This window comes from Budorcas taxicolor, chromosome 5 (genome assembly GCF_023091745.1).
Source record: "Budorcas taxicolor isolate Tak-1 chromosome 5, Takin1.1, whole genome shotgun sequence".
Lineage (NCBI taxonomy): Eukaryota > Metazoa > Chordata > Mammalia > Artiodactyla > Bovidae > Budorcas > Budorcas taxicolor.
Window position 1 is genome coordinate 20470949 of NC_068914.1, and position 22445 is coordinate 20493393.

Consider the following 22445-nt stretch of genomic DNA (forward strand, 5'->3'; position numbering starts at 1 on the left):
GACATGGAAAATGTTCACGATGCAATCTGACTCAGGCATGAAAAAGAATGTAATCATTCCAACTGTCGGAACACAGCTGAACCTAGAAATAATCCTACTAAATGACATAAATCAGAATCAAAAATGCAAAACTCATAAGATATCATTTATAGGTGCAATTTACACATGCATACCCATGAATTAACCAGAAAGTATAAACAGAGCAGAGACTTGAAACCAAACTTATAGTTAAGTGAGGAAGGGATAAATAGGAGGCTGAGATGTACAAATGCAAACTAGTACCTAGAAAATGGATAATCGTCAAGGAGCAGTATGTATCTAGGGAGGTCTACTCAACACTCTGGTAATATCCCATATGGGAAAAGAATGTGTGTAGATGCGTGTATACGTGTAACAGGAAAAGACTGTGTATACTTACAACACAGTGTACTTCAATGCTACTTCAAAAAATAAAAATTAACTTAATACTAGAAAGCTCTAACAATGCACAAACTTTGGGGTGCTTCCTCTGGCACCCTGCACTCTAATTTACAACCACAAAACTAGACTTGCTCTAAGGCTCTGTTGACCCGCTGAGGTAACCAGAGTTGGGCATGAAGAAATGCTGCCTCTTTAAGGCTGCTTCCCACAACAACAACCTAAAAACCTAAAAACAACCTAAGTTCCTACTGGAACTTAATATTCACAAGCACTGATGCTGCTAAGTCGCTTCCGACTCTGTGCGACACCACAGACGGCAGCCCACCAGGCTCTGCCGTCCCTGGGAGTCTCCAAGCAAGAACACTGGAGTGGGTTGCCATTTCCTTCTCCAATGCATGAAAGTGAAAAGTGAAAGTGAAGGCGCTCAGTCGTATCCGACTCTTAGCGACCCCATGGACTGCAGCCTACCAGACTCCTCCATCCGTGGGATTTTCAGGCATGAGTACTGGAGTGGGGTCCCATTACCTTCTCCGTCACAAGCACTAGTAGGTCTTAAATCATACACACCTTCCAAAATTTCTAGGGAGTAAGTAACTCCTAGAAGCAAAAGAATTAAACACAGGGCACACTTTCAAGAAGACAACTTCAACAGGGAATTACAACTCACAGTGTTTAAACAAAAAAGCATCTGGAAACATTTGCAACATGTGAATTATTAGACATGCAAATCAGAACTACAAGGAGGTATTATTCCCTTGCACCAGTCAAAACGTCATGAGCCAGAGGTCTACAGAGAATACATGCCACAGTGGGATTAAGAAAAGGGGACCCTCCTATGGTGTCGGCGAAATGTCACACAAAGGTCACAGTCACTAGACAGACCATTGTGAAAGTGTCTTTAAAAGGTAAAACCAAGCAGTGACGCGGCCTGCAGCAGGTCTCCTTCCGCTTTCTCGCCTCTACCTTCGAGGCAGTCGCAGCGCCGTCCGCGATCTAGTTGCCAACACGCAGCTCTTTGTGCGCAACCAGGAGCTACACACTCTCAAGGTGACTGGCCAGGGGATGGTCACCCAAATCGAGGCTCATATAGCCTCACTGGAGGGCATCGCTCTGGAAGATCAAGTCCTGCCTCCCAGCAGGCACCACCCTACAGGATGAGGCTATTCTGAGCCACTGTGGGGTGGAGGCTCTGAGCACGCAGGAAGTAGCCGGCCGCATACTTGGGGGTAAAGCTCATGGTTCCCTGACCCGTGCTGGGAAAGTAAGAGGTCAGACCCTGAAGGTGGTCCAATACGAAAGGAAGAGAACAATGGGCCAGTCAAGAAGCATACGCGTACAACCAGCGTTTATTAATGCTGTGCCCTCCTTTGGAAAGAAGAAGGACCTAATACCAACTCTTAAGCCCTCTGTAACTTTGGTTTTCTCTAATAAAGCCACTTAGCTTTTAAAAAAAAAAATGGTAACACCACAGCCACCATGTGATCTGGCAGCCCCACTCTTAAGAGTAAGTGCAGAGCAAACCAGACATCCAAAGGACACAGGCGCCCAAACATGCACTGCAGCACCTTTTACAACAGCCACAACACGGAAGCCACCAAAAGGTCCGTGGACAGATTAACGGATAAAGAAGTGGAAAATGTTCATAATGTCATCTGACTCAGGCGTGAAAAAGAATGTAGCCATATGCCCACTGCCAGAACATAGCTGAAACCACAGATAATCCTACTAAGTGAAGTCAGTCAGAGTCAGAAAGGCAAAAATCATGATAGCCCTTATAGGCGCAGTTTAGCAGGCACACTCATGAACTAACTGGAAGACATAAACAGACTCAGATCCCTGAAAACCAAATTTATGGTTACCACAGGGGTAGGCAGCCTGGAAGAGATAAATTAGGAGGATGGGATGAACAAAAACAGTTCCCGACAAAGCAGATAATTAACAAGGAGCAATATCTACCAAGAGAGGTCTAACCAACACTCTGTATCAAGCTGTATGGGAAAGGAATCCAAACACACACACTATATAGGCATATGGGTAACAGGAAACGATCCTGTACACCCACAACACACACAGCCTGTATTTCATGTTACTCAAAAAAACCCCACAACCCTCAATCTCCACTGACACTGGGCTGGATGAAGAAGAAGTGGTACATGAGTACCGGAGGACATTTTTCAGCTGCTAAGAAGCATGGAGTAATGCCATCTGCAGCGACACGGATGGACCTAGAGGGCGCCACACTGAGTGAAGTCAGTCAGGCAGAGAAGGAGAAATACATGACATCTCTTACATATGTGGAATCTATAAAGAAATGATCCAAATGAACTCCCCTACAAACAAAGGGGCTCACTGACTTAAGAAACTAACTTACAGTTGCGGGGGGGGGGGAGGGGGGAGGGAAAAGGGATAGTTAGGGAGATTGGAATGGACATGTTCACACTGCTATATTTAAAACTGATAACCAATAAGGACCTACTGTATAGCACAAGGAACTCTGTTCAATGTTATGTGGCAGGCTGGATGGCAGGAAGTTTGGGGAGAATGGATACACGTACATGTATGGCTGAGTCCCTTCACTGTTCACCTGAAACTGTTGTAACATTGTTAATCGGCTATATCCCAGTACAAGATAAACAATTCAAAAGAAAAAAATTTAACCCAAAGAGAGGCAATGAAACACAAGCTTTGGGGTGCTTCTTCCTGCACACTGCACTCTAACTTAAAACCCCACAGCAGGACTTACTCTAAGCCTCTGCTAGCTAGCTGGCATAACCAGAGGTGAGATGAAGAAATATTTCCACTTTGAGACCATTTCCCACAACAACAACCTGAAAGCTATTGCTATGGGAACTTAATATTCACAAGCACTGGTGGGCTGTATGCAGTACCCGCCCTCCAACATTTCCAGAGGTGATTAAGTGAAAACAATTAAACACAGGGCATACTTTCAACAAGACAATTTCAACAAAGAAGTGCAACTCATGGGGTCAAGTCCAAGTCCATGGTGTCGCAATGAATTGGACACAACTGAGCAATTTCACTTTCTTTCTTTCTATAGTTCCTATGGAGAAGGAAATGGCAATCCACTCCAGTGTTCTTGCCTGAAGGATGCCATAGACGGAGGGGCCTGGTGGGCTACAGTCTATGGGGTTGCAAAGAGTCAGACATGACTAAGCAACTAACACACACACACACACACACACACACGCAAGCAAAAAGAATTAAACACAGGGCACACTTTCAAGAAGACAATTTTAACAGAGATGTCCAACACAGTGTTTAAAAAAAAAAGGCATCCAGGAACAGGCGCAATATGATGAATTATTAAAGACATGCAAATCAGAAGTACAAGGTATCCCCTCACATCAATCAAAATGGTCATAATCAAGAAGTCCACAGACAATAACGGCTACAACAGAGTTAAGAAAAGGGGACCCTCTGATGCTAACAGCCACTAGAGAGTACACTATAATAGCGCCTTTCAAAGGTAAAAACACAGCCACCCTATGACCTGGCGATCACACTCTTAAGAGAATGTGTGCAGCAACCCAGACTCTGAAGAGACTCAGGCACCCAAACGTATACTACAGCAACATTTACAACAGCCAAGTCATGGAGGCCACTGAAATGCCCACAGACAGATGAATGGACAAAGAACTGACATGTGCACAGAATCAAATATGACTCAGCCATGAAAAAACATACGAAATGATGCTATCTGCAGTAACCTATGCACTTGTACATAATTTTAGTAAGTGAAGTAATTCAGAGAAAGACAGATATAATGATATTACTTGTAGGTGGAATAGGTTAAAAAAAAAAATTGACACCAATGCACTAATTTGCAAAAGTGAAATAGACATTCAAACTTCAAAAACAAACAGTCACCAAGAAGAAAGGTGGTGGATAGGATATATTACGAGGTTTGGATTAACCTATACACACTAATCTATATGAAAGAGATAGTCAACAAAGGTTTACTATATAGCAAGAGGGGTGTACTAGGCAATCTTTAATCATCTGTATGTGAAACGAAACTGAAGATGAATACGTAAGTGTGCATTTACCTGAAGAAGACTCTGTAAACCTAGAATAAACAACACATTGTAAATCAAGTTTACATCACTAAGAAATACATGTTAAAAAAAAAAAATGGAGTTTTGAGACACAAACTTTTGGATGTTTATTCTGGCACATTTCACTCTAATTTACAACCCGGGAAAAGGAATTCCCCTAAGGCTCTAGTTACTGCAATAAGCAGAGTTGGGTGTGAAGAAATTCAGCCACTCTGTAACCATTTCCCAAAACAGCAACCTGAAAATCACCTGTACAGCACAGGGAACTCTCTAAATACTCTGTAATGGCCTAAATGGGAGAGAGCCTAAAAACATGTGGATATATGCATAACTGATTTACTTTGCTGTATACCTGAAACCAACACAACATATAACTATACTATACACCAATAAAATTTTTTAATTCTGTTATATATCCGCAAGTTGCTAAGAGAGTAGATCTTAAAATTCTCATCACAAGAAAAAAATTCTAAAAATGTGTGGTGATGAATACTAATCAGGCTTACTATGACCATTTCATAATACATACATATATTGAATCATTATGTTGTACACCTTCAACTGACATTATATGTCAACAATAACTCAAAAAGCTTTAACATAAAAGAGCAAACAAATTAGCAAGAAAACACAAAAACTGAGTAAATAAGTGTAAAAAGTATGCACACTTTCAAAAGAGAAAATACAAAAATGCAAATAATATTTTTAAATTATCATTTTAATCAAGGAAACTCAAGGTAAAATGAGACATTTTGCCTATATTAGCAAAGAATTTTTTAAAATCTACGTAAGGAAAATATGTGAAGGAGATCAGAACTCTCATATACCAGTGGTGTAAGAATACATCGGGAGACTTTTTGTAGCAATTTTATAATGACTCACATGCTTATATAATGGTCACCTTCCAAATACTGTATAGCATCACTGATATGTGGAATCTTAAAAAGAAAAAAAAGAGTGAACTCCTAGAAACAGAATAGACTGGTGGTTGCCAGTTGGACTGTGAAGAAGGTTGTGTGCTGAAGAATTGATGCTTTTGAACTGTAGTGTTGGAGAAGACTCTTGAGAGTCCCTTGGACTGCAAGGAGATCCAACCAGTCCATCCTAAAGGACATCAGTCCTGGGTGTTCTCTGGAGGGAATGATGCTAAAGCTGAAACTCCAGTACTTTGGCCACCTCATGTGAAGAGTTGACTCATTGGAAAAGACTCTGATGCTGAGAGGGATTGGGGGAGGGAGGAGAAGGGGACGACCGAGGATGAGATGGCTGGATGGCATCACTGACTCTATGGACGTGAGTCTGAGTGAACTCTGGGAGTTGGTGATGGACAGGGAGGCCTGGTGTGCTGCGATTCATGGGGTCGCAAAGAGTCGGACACGACTGAGCGACTGAACTGAACTGAACTGAACTGCCAGGGGCTGAGGTGATGAGAGAAGTGGGGAAATGTTTGGCAAAGGGTACAAACTTCAAGTTATAAGAAAGTTCTGGGGACCTAATGTACAGCATGTTGACTACACTTAATAATACTGTATTGCATACTCAAAAGTTGCTAAGATGGTAAACCTTAAATATTCGCACCACAAAAACAAAGAAGAAGAAAGGTAACTTTATGAGGTGATGGAGATGTCAATCAATCCTGTTCTGGTAATCATTTTCAATATATCTGTGAATCAAATCTTCACACTGTGCATCTTAAACTTACACAAATTATACGCCAATTGTATCTCAAATCTGGAAGTAAACCAATGAATGAATGTTTAAAACTCCTCTGCAGGACCTCCCCTGGTGGTCCAGTGGTTAAGAACCTGCCTTTCAATGCAGGGGATGCAGGTTCCATCCCTGGTCGGGGAACTAAGATCCCACATAACGTGGGACCACTGAGCCCATACTATCCACACCCAGAGAAGCCCCCGTACACTGCAGCCAAGATCCAGTGCAGCCACATTAAAAATCTGAAGTGTATGGTAATGTCCAAAATCAGTAATAATAAAATAAAAACTTTCTGGCTTACAAGATTGTGTCTCTTCAACAACCACCACCCAAAACCTGCTAATAAATAACTCGTCACAACTACAGAATGCATTTTCTTTTTTATTATTCTATATTTGAGCAATTTTATAGAGAAAAAGAATCCTTTTATTTTAATACAATAACTAATATATCACCTTGGAAAGCAGTGTGACAAAGAACAAGAGTTTGGGATCAGACAAACCACACTTAAATTCTGATTGTGTCACATAGTATATGCTAATCTCACTGAATCACAAAGTCCTTACTTATAAATAGGAATAACAGTATTTCTTTCATAGTGTTGTTATGAGAATAAAAGCTAGCCTGCTTAAGCACTCGATAAATATTAGTCTTTATTAGTTGCATCTTCTAAAACCAAAACATTAGTTTTATTAGTTGTGTCATCTAGTTCATCTTTACAGGGCCTTACAAGAAAAACTGTTAATATAGTTGTAATCACGGTGTATATGTTAAACACATTTTCCATGTACTGATGATCCAAATACTTCTATCATTTTAATGGTTGCATTATATTGCCTTGCTAAGAGAGTATCATATTTATGTAACCATTCTGCCATCACTGGATGTATACAGCATTTTTTCAGTGACTCTGCATTAACCACTTTATTATCTGCTTTCCTGTTTCTTATCTTCAAACGCAATGATTCCTCAGTTTGTTTAGATCTCTCCATTATCTAGAACTATATTTTGTATGCATAGATTTTCAAAAATGGCATTCTAACCTGCCACTATTAGGTCAATAATTTATGAAATATTTTCTTCAAAATTATTCATTACTGATTTATACCAAACAAGTAGAAAACCATATAAGCAATCAAACTTCTCCAACTGACCACTAGCTTATACATTTTTAAACTGAAACTCTCCGTTAAATTCATTCAAGCATTCACTCAGTAGTAACACTATTCCTTTTTCGGTTGATCTGGATGAACAAGGTAAAATATCACTCACTGGTTATCAAGAAACAGATACTGTTCTAGATGCTGCAGCGAATGCAATAGCAAAAACATCCTTGGCATCCTGGAGCATACATTCTAGTACTGAAGATGGGTGATAAATAAAACATTAAAATGAATAATATGTTAGTGACAAGTGCAAAGCAAAAAAAGCAGGAAAGCAGGGGCAGGGTACGAAGTGTTAGGGAGGGTTGGTTTGCAGTGTGAGGTGAGTAGCCAGTGAGTCCTCCTTGGATGGGAGACACGTGAGTCAAGATCCAAAGAAAATGAGGGCGCGACCCAGACAGATATCCAGGGGAAGAGCAGTATTAGCAGAGGAAACAGACAAGTGCAGGGGTCCTGAGTTGGGAGCTTATCTGGTGTGTTTTAGGAACAGCAAGGCCAGTGTAGCTAGAATAGAATGAGACAGGGGAGAATAGTAGATGAAATCAGAGGTAACTGTAGCCAGATCAGATAAGGAACTTGTAGGTTTTCATGGATCTTCAGAGTCTACTGAGTAGGATGGGAAAACCATTGAAAAATCTGAGGAAAGGAGTGATGTGATCTGATTTACCTTTGCACAGGGCTGAGAACAGACTCAAGGGGGTATACGAGCAGGAAGACCAACAAGAAGGTTACAGCAAGAGATGATGGTGATAGCAGTGGTCTGATTCTAGACATTACTTTGCCAACAAAGGTCCATCTAGTCAAAGCTATGGTTTTTCCAGTAGTCATGTATGGAGGTGAGAGTTGGACCGTAAAGAAAGTTGAGCGCTGAAGAATTGAGGCTTTTGAACTGTGGTGTTGGAGAAGACTCTTCAGAGGCCCGTGGACTGCAAGGAGATCCAACCAGTCAGTTCTAAAGGAAATCACTCCTGAATATTCATTGGAAGGACTGATGCTGAAGCTAAAGCTCCAATACTTTGATGGCCACCTCATGTGAAGAACTGACTCATTGGAAAACACCCTGATGCTGAGAACAGTTGAAGGCAGGAGGACAAGGAAACGACAGAGGATGAGATGATTTGATGGCATCACTGACTTGACGCACATGAGTCTGAGCAAGCTCCCGGAGTTGGTGATGGACAGAGAAGCCTGGCGTGCTCCAGTCCATACAGTCACAAAGAGCTGGACACGACTGAGCAACTCAACTGACTGATTCTAGACCTGATTTAAAAGTAAAGCCAAAGGGACTTCCTCAGTGATCCAGTGGCTAAGACTCCACACTCCCAACGCAGGAGGCTTGGATTAGGCCCCTGGTTGGAGAACTAGATTCGCATGCCACAACAAAAGATTCCACATGCCACAGCGAAGATCTAAGATCCCAAGTGCCACAACTAAAACCCAACACAGCCAAATAAATAAACAAATATTAAAAAATAAAAGTAAAGCCAAGAGACTCTGCTGAGACTGTGAGTAGAAGTCTCCAAGGTTTCAGGCCTCAACAATTCATGAAAGAAACTGGTGTTCACAGCAAGCAAGGTAGGAAGGGGAAGGTATTAGAAGCTCAATGTTAGACAGGAGTTTTACAGATACCTAGCTACCTCATAAAAAGTGCAAGTGTCAGATCAGCAGTTGGACAGACAAGTTTGGAATTAGAGAGGTAGAGACTGGGGATATAATTTGGGAGTCATCAGTACAGAGATAGTATTTAGAACAAAGAAGTGAATGTAGATGGACACACCCAAACACACTGAACTCTGGGTACCCCACTGTTTAGAGGTTGAGCATACAAAGACGAAGCAACAAGAACTGGGAAGAAGGAACAACAAACATGTGGAAGCTAAATAAAAGAAGCAGTCGGACTTCCCTGGTGGTCCAGTGGTTAAGAATCTACCTGTCAATGCAGAAGACATAGGTTCAGTTCCTGGTCTGGGAAGATGCTCCACAGCAACGGAGCCTGTGAGCCACAACTACTGAGCCCACGCTCTGCAACAGAAGCCACCGCGATGAGAAGCTTATGCACTGCAGCCAGAGAAACCCCTCATGCGGCAACGAAGACCCAGCCCCAGCGCAGCCAAAAGTAAAGAAATAAAAATACAACGTGGTATGAAAGAAAAAAAGAAGTATGTCAAGGAAGAGAGACTACCCAACTGAGCCAGAGGCCAGACTGAATAACTATGCCAAATGCTCAAATAAGATGAAGACTAAGAACTTACTACTGAGTTTAGCAATATATGAATCACTAGGGAAACTGGTAAAACATTGATTCTTAACCTTGAGTTTGAAAAACCTCAAAATACCTGGTTATTTCAAAAACTGCCACACATAGCCTCAGAACAAAATTAACTAAATCCATTTTAATTTCAGAAGACTGCCAATATTTTCTGGTTACAGACTTCACTTTTTAGAGCACTGTTAGGTTCACAGTGAAGCTGAGTAGAAGGTAGAGAGATTTCCTATTGATCTCCCTGCCCCCAACATGTACGGCCTCCTCCAGAATGCCAAGGGGCGCGTTAATTTATTAAGGAAATGAATGGCAACCCAGAAGCATTACTAAGTTTACCTCTGTAGGACGGTGAGCCTCTAAAGCCAAAGTTTTCCACGTGGCTCTCTAGAGCCCTAGAACTAGTTCTACAGCACCTCTTGTGCCGCCACAGCAGGGAGGGAAGAAGGTATCTGCAGTGGAGTGGGCTCAGCGTTCTTCTGACCTGTTGCACCACAGTAGCTCCATCAAGCTTTACATATTGTATTTCAGGAGGGTTTTACAATTCAAAAAATAAAGTTATTGAAAATCACTGCCCTGAAGCCGTGCTTCTCAAAGTGCAAAAACCAAACCAGTAGCAGCAGTAGCACCTGGTTAAAAAGGTCCCAACCCAGACCTACTCACTCAGAGTCTGGGGTTGAGCACTGCATTTTAACAAGTTCTCCAGGTGATTCTGATACATGCTGAAACTTGAGAGCCAGCGCCTCCAAAATTTCAGATATTTTGCTTAAGTACTGATGGCTGTTTGCTTTCCTTTAAGTTAAGCACTGCTATCCTCAGTAGAAATCAAAACAGAAATTTTGCAAGTATCAGTATTTCAGGATATTGAAATAATATTTCTTATACAGTTATACTTGGATTGAGACTTTATGCAAGGATTATTTTTAAGAATGCTAAAGTCTTTAATAAAAAATATTAAATAATTTTAGCTATTAGGTGACCACATAGACAGTTGTATAAAGACATCCCAAAGCACACTGAAAAGTCATATTGTAATATTATGAATGAGGAATTCTTACCATCAATTCTTAACTAGTTTCTATCAAAGATTAAAATTTATGTGACATGCAACATACCTCTTTCATATACTGATTATATAGAGCTTCTGATGATTCTAGATAAGCTTGTGCAGTTTCAATTTCTTCTCTTTCAGACCACAAGATACCCAGGTTATTCTGGAGAATAAAAAGAGAAAAAAATGACAATATAAATCATCCAATAAAGTAGTTTTCATAGTTTCAAAGTCAATGCTTACCTAAATAGTACTAGTGTCTGATTACCAATGAATTAACTATTCATAATACTGTTGTCCTTATGTCACAGGAGGAAGGAAGAAGAGGAAGAAGTTGCTCAGTCATGTCCGTCTCTTTGCAACCCCATGGACCGTAGGCTATCAGGCTTCTACGTTCATGGGATTTCCCAGGCAAGAGTACTGGAGTGGGTTGCCATTTCCTTCTCTAGGGGATCTTCCTGACCCAGGGATCGAACCCAGGTCTCCTGCACTGCAGACAGATGCTTTACATCTGAGCCACCAGGGAAGAACAGGAGGCAGTCACTAAATCGGGTTCCCCATTGATTCCTGCCTTCTGGTGTTCATGCCCTCGTACAATCTCTTCCCTTTAAGTCTGGTCTAGATTTAGGGACTTGCTTCTAACAAACAGAACACGGCAACAGTGATGGATGGTCCCCTCCAACATCAAGTTACAAAACACTATAGTTCCATTTTGGGTGCTCCCTCTTGCTGTTCTCTCTGAGGGAGGTCAAATGCCGTATTTTGAGCCACATTATGGTGTCAAGGAACTAAGGGAAGTCAACAGTCAGGGCCTCAGACCAACAGCCTGTATGAATCCTGCCAAGAACCACACAAGTGAGCTTGGATTCTCTAGTTGAACCTTTCAGTGCAGCCCCTGCTGCTGCTGCTAAGTCGCTTCAGTTGTGTCCGACTCTGTGTGACCCCATGGACTACAGCCTACCAGGCTCCTCCGTCCACGGGATTTTCCAGGCAAGAGTGCTGGAGTGGGGTGCCATCGCCTTCTCCCCAGTGCAGCCCCAGCAGGCCAATAATCTGATGACAGACCTTGAGCTACAGGCAAACCAGCCTGGATTCCTGTTATTTCAGTAATTAAGTTTCAAGCTGCTGAATTTGGGGGTACAATGTTACATTTTAAAAACTAAGTCAGTTTTCCCCCTGCTACACAACTTTTTTATCATAGGGCAAATCAGGCCTGTGCTGAAGAGGAGCTCCTGCTTAGACAATGGGATTAGTCAGCCTCCCAACCCTCAGGACAGTCTTTCAGGCACAGGGATTCTTCTGAGGTTGAGCTTCTACCCTCTTTTGCTTACTCCCCCCCCCCCCCCCAAGAGAACATGATAAGGAAACAATGTTTTTAAAGCAAATTCTTAATCTTGGCCCAAGAACCCACAACTCACCCAGGAAGAGAATTCAGAGTCTATGAATGTGGATGTGGAAACATTACAGTCATTTTCACTATATCCTCTTAAAATTGAGCATTTTTTTTTTCAGTTATGAAGGCAGGAAACAAAATGTAACAGTGTTACAGTACCTGGGATTCTGTGGTGTATGGAAGTAAAAAAAATCTTTGTATTATAGCTCATAGATATCTTAAATCATCATTAATATTCAATAATACTTTAAAGTTATATTTAAAAATAGATCTTATTCAATGGACTCATAAGGAACCTTATATATCACTATATCATACATTTGTTTTAAAAAATATTTTGATAACTTCAATATTACTGGTTTCTTTTGCAACCCTCTACATTTTATTTTATACATTTAAAATCATTATTCTGTTTCATGAAATACAGGCTTCAGTAGACTGCAAAAGGGGCATGTGGCAGACACAAAAAATGTTTCAAAATCCTACAGTTTAAAGGTAATATGATCGCTGCCCTGGAACACAGACCTCTGGTCCTATGGCTTTACACAGTATACCTATTCTACAGTTTTGGGGTTTTTTTTTAAGTGACTTGATCAGTTCTCAGTGCCTAGAGCTGCAGGTAGGTTATGGTGATAAATTATTGAGATTGGGCAATTCTCTCCTCTATATTTCTCTGCAGTACCCTGGGGAAGCTTAAAGACTCAGTACTAATTTAATGATTATTCTGCCCATCCAGCCTCAAGAGAATATAAGCTCTCTTAAAACTCATTTCTTGAATTTAGAAATGAATCCACAAGTCACCTTTTCTCACTCCCTAGGTCAATTCATTTTTCACTCCATTTGGCCATGACACCAGGAAGCCCAAACCCAGCAGACTGTACCTAACTAGAGAAGTCCCTACTACCAGGAACTGGTTAGCCACTTTCACTCTATTTAGATGGGATGGTGATGCATTTAGGCTGCTAGATCCAGGGTGAGCTCTGCCTCAGGAAGCACCAACTCTGGTGTGTAAACCTGAAACCAAGCAGAGACCTAGAGTGCGTCTAGAAAGGACACACATTTTTCTTCTCAACCATAACTTACTGAGGCCCTGAAGTTAAGGGCCATGCAAGGGATCTGAAACTGACCTGACTTTTCAAAATACTATTAACGTTTTGTTTCAATGTTTCCTCCACAGAGGTAATCTTTTTTTTTTTTTTTTTGATGTGCTAATTATTTTTACAATAGAAATCCCATAACACATCAGAAAGTACTGTATCATTCACAGAGCATCACCATGTTCCTGCCCTTGGGATAAGTGAATAGGTAAGGGAAAAAACTGAATCTAAAACAGCTAAAAAAGTACTGCTAGTGAATTCTACCAAACACGTAAGGAAAAAATAATACCAAGTCTACACAAATTCATCCAGAAAAACAAAGAGGAAAGAACAGTTCCTCCATACCAAAGACATAACAAGAAACTACAGCCTGATATCCTTCATGAACAAAGATACAAAAAATACTAACAAAATTTTAGCAAATTCCGTCCAACAGTACATAAAAAGGGTAATATCTGAGCCAACTTTGGCTTGGCAAAAACTCCCAAGTGGAGTTTATCACAGGAAAGAAAGCTTGGCTTAACATCAGAAAAATCAATCAATGTAATTCACCATATTAACAGACAAAAGAAAAAAAATAAAAAAGATTATCTCCGATGCAGCAATGAAATGATGATGCTGAGTGAAGGAAGTCAGACAAAAGAAGAGCATACACCATATAAGCCCATTATGAAATTCTAGACAATGCGGGGGAGGAGGGCAAGAAGGGAAAGAGAATACAGGAGTGAGCGAGGGATTACAAACGCACATGCACAAAGAAACTTTTAGTGGTGATGGATGTGATCACCACCGTGATCGCCGCGACTGTCTCATGGGAATACAGAGATGTCCAAATTCATCAAACTGCATACTTAGATACGTGCTGTTTACTATATGTCAGCTGTACCTCAGTAAAGCTGAGGTCCTCCTTATACACATATCTCCTGGCGGTGGGAAGAACAACCTACTAATTTGTCAAGTTAAATTTTGCTCAGCATGATAATGCAAATGTGTATTTCTGACAGCTAACTGGAGAAAAACACATTCTTCTGGAAAAGACAGAAGGGGGATAGCCTCTCTTGATAATCTAATGTAGGTCCAGGTCCTGTATATCAATAATTTCCCAGGAAGCAGACACCAGACTGGAATAAAGCAGTCAGAATCTCATAAATTCCCATGAACTTTCAAACTTTTTCTTATACAAACACAAACACACAGGTAGTCTTCTACCAAAATGGAATCACTCTACATAATTCCAAGCATGCCTCAGAGCCTTCTCTCTCCTCTTAGTATTGATATTTTGGTGAAAAAACATAAATCATTTCTAAAGGCTACATACTGCTCTTCTATATGGATGTACCAATACTTATTTAACTATAGAGCTACTCACTAATGTTTATTTTATTCTTTTCTTTTTTATATTAACAATGATATGACAAACATCCATGTTAACAGACCTCTGCATACCTGTTTCAATATTATTTTACAATACTGACAGGAAATTTTTAAGTCAAAGTCTTGACTCAGATACCTACTGAAAGTTTCTCCAGAAAGTTCTATGGATTTATATTTCCACCAATAATTATGCTAATGGACAGTATCCATCTCCTCACAGTTTCTCCAAAAATGAATGCAATCAATATCTTTAATAATCTCTGCCAATGTGATACAATTATTCTATACCATCCTTTCAGTTTGCTTTATTAGTAAGGTCAAATCTCTCATCAAAGCATATATTAAATGTAATAAAAGGCCCCTGTAATAAACAGATCAGCTGAGCAGTAGACTTCAGAAAGACTAGTATAACCCGAATCTAAATAATCTTGCCACTGAGGAACATGGTATATCATTCCTTTTAAGATTATCAGTTCTATTATCCAGCCCTTTGTAAATGCAATTTCTAAAAGTAACACTTTTAACAAATTATTGCTTATAGATAGAATACTATTGATATTATATATTTACCATATAACCTCCTGGTTTTGTTTTGTTAACCTCCTGTTTCATCAAACAGTTCTAAGACTTTTATAGTTGATGACTTTAGGTATACATAAATCACATTAAAAATGATTTTTATTTTAAAAGATTGATACTGTTTTTTGCTTTCTATATTATTGCAATGGCAGTACTTCTAATCAAGATTTTGTTCCAGGTTTTAGTAAAAATATCTCTAGTAATTCACCCTTCAGAAAAAGCTGGCTGTTCAAAATACTGTAAATCATTGAATGTAAGATGTTACAATTTTTAAGACACAATTATTTTATGTATCAACAAGAAAACACTGCCAACTAAATTTTACATAAAATCAATCAGCTGTAAGAACGATGCTGATTTCAGAGATATTAATATATTTAAGAATATGCACATTAAAAGTCACAAAAGTACAGTAAATACTGGAGACCTATATTACATTAAGGAAGGTTTCTATTTTTGAGATATTGAAGGAATTTTTTAAATGTTCATTAAGATCTTAGGAGGAGAAGGCAATGGCACCCCACTCCAGTACTCTTGCCTGGAAAATCCCATGGACAGAGGAGCCTGGCAGGCTGCAGTCCATGGGGTCGCTAGAAGTCGGACACGACTGAGCACCTTCACTTCACTTTTCACTTTCATGCATTGGAGAAGGAAATGGCAACCCACTCCAGTGTTCTTGCCTGGAGAATCCCAGGGACAGGGGGGCCTGGTAGGCTGAAGTCCACGGGGTTGCACAGAGTCGGACACGACTGAAGCGACTTAGCAGCAAGATCTTAGGAAGCCAAATGGTTGACGAAAATTTCAAATAATTGAGATTTTGTTTGAATTCAACATCTTATGGATTTCATTAGATCATTCATCCACTCAACAAACAAATGATTTAGAATGGTCTTTTATGTGCCAGGGACTGAGATTATAAATAATGAGCAAAAAAGAGATATAGTTTCTGTTATTTTGTAGCTTTTAATTTAATTGGGCCATGATAACAGAATATGTCCTATACAATGTCCTTTTTAACTTTGAGACCTACTTACCCTAAGATCAACTGAGGTAAATGTTCCCTGGATCACGTATACTAGGAACTGGAACTACTGAATGTAAGGGTTTGTGAGCTAACTTAAGCAAAGTACGTGACACAAAAGTTTATACATATTTATATTCTGAACTGTTACGTTCCCAGCGAGAATGTCAGATTTACTTCTTAATAAACCAAGCACCACAGAAATAGGAAACAGTAAGTATTACAAGAAATCAAACGTACTAGGAGGAAGTCAGTTCAGAATACAATGATCCAAAGAAAGTTACTAAACGTATGAAGTGATTCTTGAAATCGGTTTTGAAGAATGGGCAGGAAATTCCTTGGGAAGCAAACGAATGACTACGGCAAGACAGACATCTTCTTTCAAATTAAGAATGCACTCTGATTATTCTTTACAATTTCCTTGAGACCTGAAATTAATAAACAAATTACTTTGGGTTTTTCTTAATAGAATGAACTGGATTTGGAAAGGTGGAGAGTTGAAAAGAGCGTTTACAATGTGGGAGGGTCTTCGGCAACCGATGTGTTGACTACGACTAAGTGAAGCAATGTGATGAAGGAGTAAGCGAAGAGGATGGAGAGGGAGTTTGGAAGCCGCTTACCACAGAGGTTTGAAAACGTGGGGACAAATTGTGCCTTATTACGTTTGCCTTTGGTCTCGGCAAGAGCTGAGGCCCCTCTCCACCCACTGGCCTCTGGCCAACAGCAGCGGGCCCGGATTTTTCTTACCTGCGCCTGGATGTAGAGGGAGACGCAGTCGTGCGACAGTCGGTACTTGCGCAGTAGCCGCAGGCATTTTACCAGATGCTCCTCCCCTGCCGACAACTCCTCGGTGTCAATGTGGTTCACCCCGAGATGGAACTCAATAACCGCTCGCCTCACTGCCCCCTGGGCGACAGGCCCCTCGGCCTCCACCAATTCAGCCGGCAGCCCCAAGGCGTGTTCCCCTGCGCCCAAGCTATCATCGGCCTGCGGTCGCTCATCCTCGTCTTCAGGAGCGGGTCCCAGTAGCGCCTTAACCTCTTCCAGCAGCGCCCGGGCACTGTATTTCGACTTGTACGGTTCCTTCTCCGGGTTTTTATGCAGTTCCACCCGTGATAAGGCCAGCGCAGTCTGGAATTTCTCACGAATCTCGGCCCACGGAGCATCCGCCATAGCGGCCTGGTCAGCCTCGGTTTCAATTGGGACTCCCGCCTTCCTTCTCTTTTGCGACGCTTCACTTACGGCCTCCACAGTCCTGCGCCTGCGCATGGCGGAACGCTATCCAATGACGTACTCCCAAGGAACCGCAGTATGCTTTGCAGTGACCAATGGGAAGGCGTGGTCGTCACCACAGCAACCGTTGTCATGGAAAGGAAGCTGTCCGAAGGCATTACCGTTTCCCGCCCAGTCCCGCCCAGTCCCGCCCTCTGCGGCGGGGAGTCTCTTACCTGGTGACATCGATTAACTAACAGATCACAAGGAAATGTTGTTTACAAACATAGCTAGGTAACGACTCTCGTTAACTGCTATAAGCTGAAAGGCAGAAACGTTTTGACATTAGTCTATAACCCAGCCCATCAGTGGATAAAAATGTAACAATGATCCGTGTATTGTTATTAATGTATAGCCTCTATGAATGTAAAAAGCACTGAGTGATTGACAAATATTTTCATTTGAACTTCTCAAAGTAATACAGGAGTTAAGTCCCAGAGCTGTCACAAGACAACTCAATCAACGCTTTTCCGATTACATAACCTTCAAAATTACCAAGCTAAATAGGAGGGGCGGGGGCCTGGCTCCAGAAAGTTTTATCAGTTCAGTTAAGCTGCTGAGTCGTGTCCAACTCTTTGCAACCCCATGGACCGCAGCATGCCAGGCCTCCCTGTCCATCACCAACTCCCGAAGCTTACCCAAACTCACGTCCAGTGTGCTTGCGCTTCTTCCAGCCCAGCATTCTTCATGATGTACTCTGCATATAAGTTAAATAAGCAGGGTGACAATATACAGCCTTAATGTACTCCTTTTCCTATTTGGAACCAGTCTGTTGTTCCATGTCCGGTTCTAACTGTTGCTTCCTGACCTGCATATAGGTTTCTCAAGAGGCAGGTCAGGTGGTCTGGTATGCCCATCTCTTTCAGAATTTTCCACAGTTTACTGTGACCCATGCAGTCAAAGGCTTTGGCATAGTCAAAGCCTTATAAACGCTGCATAGTTAGGTCCACACTAGTTCTCTGACTTCATCTTCTATGGCTCTCTACATTCTCTCTACTCCAGCCAAGAAGTTTCCTTTTCCTTGAACACATCAGACAGTCTCCTGTGTCAAAGCCTGTGTATTTGCTGTTCGTCTATCCTTCCCCTAATGTCTTCATGGCTCAATCCCTCACCTTCAGATATTTACTCAAATGATGACTTTTCAGGAAGGTCTTTCCTGACCTCATGTTTAAAAATAGCAACCTTGCCTCATTGGCTAACAGTCCTTATCACCTTTGTTTCCATAACAACTTATATTACCATGCGTGCATGTGCTCAGTTGTGTCCAACTCTTCGCAACCCCCTGGACTGTAGCCCACCAGGCTCCTCTGGTCATGGAATTTTCTAGGTAAAAGTACTGGAGTGGGTTACCATTTCCTACTCCAGGGGATCTTCCCAACCCATGGATTGAATTGTGTCTATTGAGTCTCTGCATTGTCAGGTGGATTCTTTACTGCTGGGCCACCTGGATAGTTTAATGTCTTGCCTTGTATTAGGGCAGAAAGTTTTTTAATTGCTGAATTCCAGATCCCAGAACAGTGCCTGGCAAATTAACAGACATTTAAAATATTTATCAAATGAACAAATTAGTCATTTGAAGTGTGGAAAATGCACTGGTAGGAAGCTAAAGTGGCAGCAAGAGTACCTGTTAAAATAATTCAAAAGATGATGGTCTGAACTACAAGAGATGAAAAGTAGACCAATGTAAGAGCTTTATAGAAGGTGGACTGGAGGTGGCTAGTGCTTAGTTCTACATTTAAGGATGAGAGAAGAAAGGAGAGTGAATGCAGGAAATCAGCTTGGCGTATAGTGGTGTCACTCACTGAGATGCAAAACAGAACATTTTGGTGTGGGTGGGAAGGAGAATGTGAAGAGGAAACTTGGGTTCCAATTTGAACATAATGATATACAGGAGTCAGCTGAACATCCAGGAGTGGTTGTTCCAGTTGGGAGATGAATATTACAGCCTGTATCTCCAGAGAGCCATCTGGCCTAGAGACCAAGTTTTGGAAGTGAGCAGCCCATGCAACAGAAATTTTGGAAGTTTGTAAGATCTCCCCAGGACAGAGTTTAGGAAAGACTCCTGAGAAGCACCAGCATTTATAAAGAATAGAATCTGCACAGAGAAGATAATCTTATCACTTAGGTTTTGCTTGAGAAAGGTGAAGCTTAAAAAATTTGAAGCTTATCAATTTGGAGCACATCTGAGATTCAAACTTTGTGTCTATGAGCTTCCAGAATCAGTGCTCCTTTGTGTATCTCAAAGCACTGAATATACCCAGGTCTTATAAAAGTTTCTCAGGAGGCAGGTCAGGTGGTTGGGTATTCACATCTCTTGAAGAATTTCTACAGTTTATTGTGACCCACACAGTCAAAGGCTTTGGCATAGTCAATAAAGCAGAAATAGATGTTTTTCTGGAACTCTCTTGCTTTTTCAGTGATCCAGTGGATGTTGTCAATTTGATCTCTGCTTCCTCTGCCTTTCCAAAACCAGCTTGAACATCTGGTAGTTCACAGTTCACGTATTGTTGAAGCCTGGCTTGGAGAATTTTGAGAATTACTTTACTAGCGTGTGAGATGAGTGCAATTGTGCAGTCATTGAACATTCTTTGGCATTGCCTTTCTTTGGGATTGGAATGAAAACTGACATTTTCCAGTCCTGTGGCCACTGCTGAATTTTCCAAATTTGCTAGCATATTAAGTGCGGCACTTTCACAGCATCATCTTTCAGGATTTGAAATAGCTCAACTGGAATTACATCACCTCCACTAGCTTTGTTCGTACTGATGCTTCCCAAGGCCCACTTGACTTCACATTCCAGGATGTCTGGCTCTAGGTGAGTGATCACACCATCGTGATTATCTGGGTCATGAAGAAATCTGTATGCAGGTCAGGAAGCAACAGTTAGACATGGAACAACAGACTGGCTCCAAATAGGGAAAGGAGTACGTCAAGCTGTGTATTGTCACCCTGCTTAATTAATTTATATGCAGAGTACATCATGAGAAATGCTGGGCTGGAGGAAGCACAAGCTGGCATCAAGATTGCTGGGAGAAATATCAATCACCTCAGATATGCAGATCACACCACCCTTATGGCAGAAAGTGAAGAGGAACTAAAAAGCCTCTTGATGAAAGTGAAAGAGGAGAGTGAAAAAGTTGGCTTAAAGCTCAACATTCAGAAAACGAAGATCACGGCATCTGGTCCCATCACTTCATGGGAAATAGATGGGGAAACAGTGGAAACAGTGTCAGACTTCATTTTTGGGGGCTCCAAAATCACTGCAGATGGTGACTAAAGCCATGAAATCAAAAGACACTTACTCCTTGGAAGAAAAGTTATGACCAACCTAGATAGCATATTCAAAAGCAGAGACATTACTTTGCCAACAAAGGTCCGTCTAGTCAAGGATATGGTTTTTCCTGTGGTCATGTATGGATGTGAGAGTTGGACTATAAAGAAAGCTGAGTGCCGAAGAATTGATGCTTTTGAACTGTGGTGTTGGAGAAGACTCTTGAGAGTCCCTTGGACTGCAAGAAGATCCAACCAGTCCATCCTAAAGGAGATCAGTCCTGAGTGTTCATTGGAAGGACTGATGCTGAGGCTGAAACTCCAATACTCTGGCCACCTCATGTGAAGAGTTGACTCATTGGAAAAGACCCTGATGCAGGGAGGGATTGGGGGCAGGAGGAGAAGAGGATGACAGAGGATAAGATGGCTGGATGGCATCACCGACTCGATGGACATGAGTTTGAGTAGACTCTGGGAGTTGGTGATGGACAGGGAGGCAGAGTCGGACACGACTGAGCAACTGAACTGAACTGATTGATGGTGAGTTTGGATAGTCTGTGTGAGATGGGATGGTTTTGAAGGAGTGACAAGATATGATTTAACAGGATTATTCAGAAAACAAACTGAAGGGAAAAAGCGGGAAGACTTGTAAGGAAATTACTGTAATGACCATAGTAGGTTCCCAGTATACATCTGTGACTAGGAAAGTGATTCGCACATGGTTAATTTGGTATCTCATTACTATGAGCCAGATAACATTCTATATATTAAAATCACCTAATCCTCAGAACAACTCTGTGAGATATTATTATTCCCATTCTGCAGATTAGAAATTGAAGTCTAGAGAGATTAATAATTTACCAAAGGTCACATACAGTAAGGCAGTTTTGCTCAAGAACCCATACTTTTGATCATTATGCAATACTATCTTGCAATAGGAGCTCAACAAACCACCATGACACTTGGTGTGAACCTCTAAGGACCTTGCAAGAAGCATGCACAGATGGAAACAAAAGGATTTTGATAAATCCTTAGATAGACATACCTGAGAAACACACAGACATGGGGCTAGGAAACGAGATGGGATGGTTCTGGCTGCCAGGGAGCAGTCCCTGTAGAAGTTGTCCAGTGCGTGCCATAGAGTACAGACCACCAGGACACGGTGACCTGAGATTCGGGCAACAATCACTTCTTGCTCTTAACATCAGCTGGACACTGGGTACACTTCACAATCTAATTATCAATGTATTAGATTGATACAGGAGGAAAAGGAGCTTAAGTGACAGATGGAAAATGCCTCAGCAGAATTCAGAACATGGTAAAATCTACAGAACAAATGGCCTGGCTTCTTCAAAAAATAAATTCCAAGAAAGAAACTGCCCTTCTAGAATTCCCCTTGCCAATACATGATAATAAAGAAGAAAAACTACATACGCACTTACCTTCTGATTCAGCTATCTCACTCCTAGGAATCCACTCTGAAGATACCCCTCTGAAAGTACATAAATACACATATTATGAGGTTTCTCACTGCAGCACTGTTTGTAATTGAAAAATACTGGAAACAACCTATGTGCCCATTCATAATAAGAAAAGGGTTGAATAAACTATGGTGTACCCACACAGTGGAGTATGATGCAGTTGTAAGAAGAAATGATTTCTGTGAACTAATATGATTTCCAGGGTATACTGAGAAGAAAAGCTAGGTTCAAGGAAGCATCTATGGGATGGTTAATAGATTGGTTTCATTCATTGTGCT

General features: G+C 41.2%; 1 protein-coding gene across 1 annotated transcript in view; it reads right to left on the minus strand.

The window, feature by feature from the left end:
* The window catches only part of KIFBP (kinesin family binding protein), a 57344-nt gene extending 40024 nt beyond the window's left edge, over positions 1-17320 (minus strand). The window contains exons 1-2 of the mRNA XM_052640279.1: positions 16892-17320; positions 10745-10843 (exon numbers count right to left, since the gene is read on the minus strand). Coding sequence (XP_052496239.1) covers positions 10745-10843; positions 16892-17317 — 525 coding nt within the window. The 5' untranslated portion in view covers positions 17318-17320. The remainder of the gene's footprint in view (positions 1-10744; positions 10844-16891) is intronic.
* Between the last annotated feature and the right edge of the window lie 5125 nt (positions 17321-22445).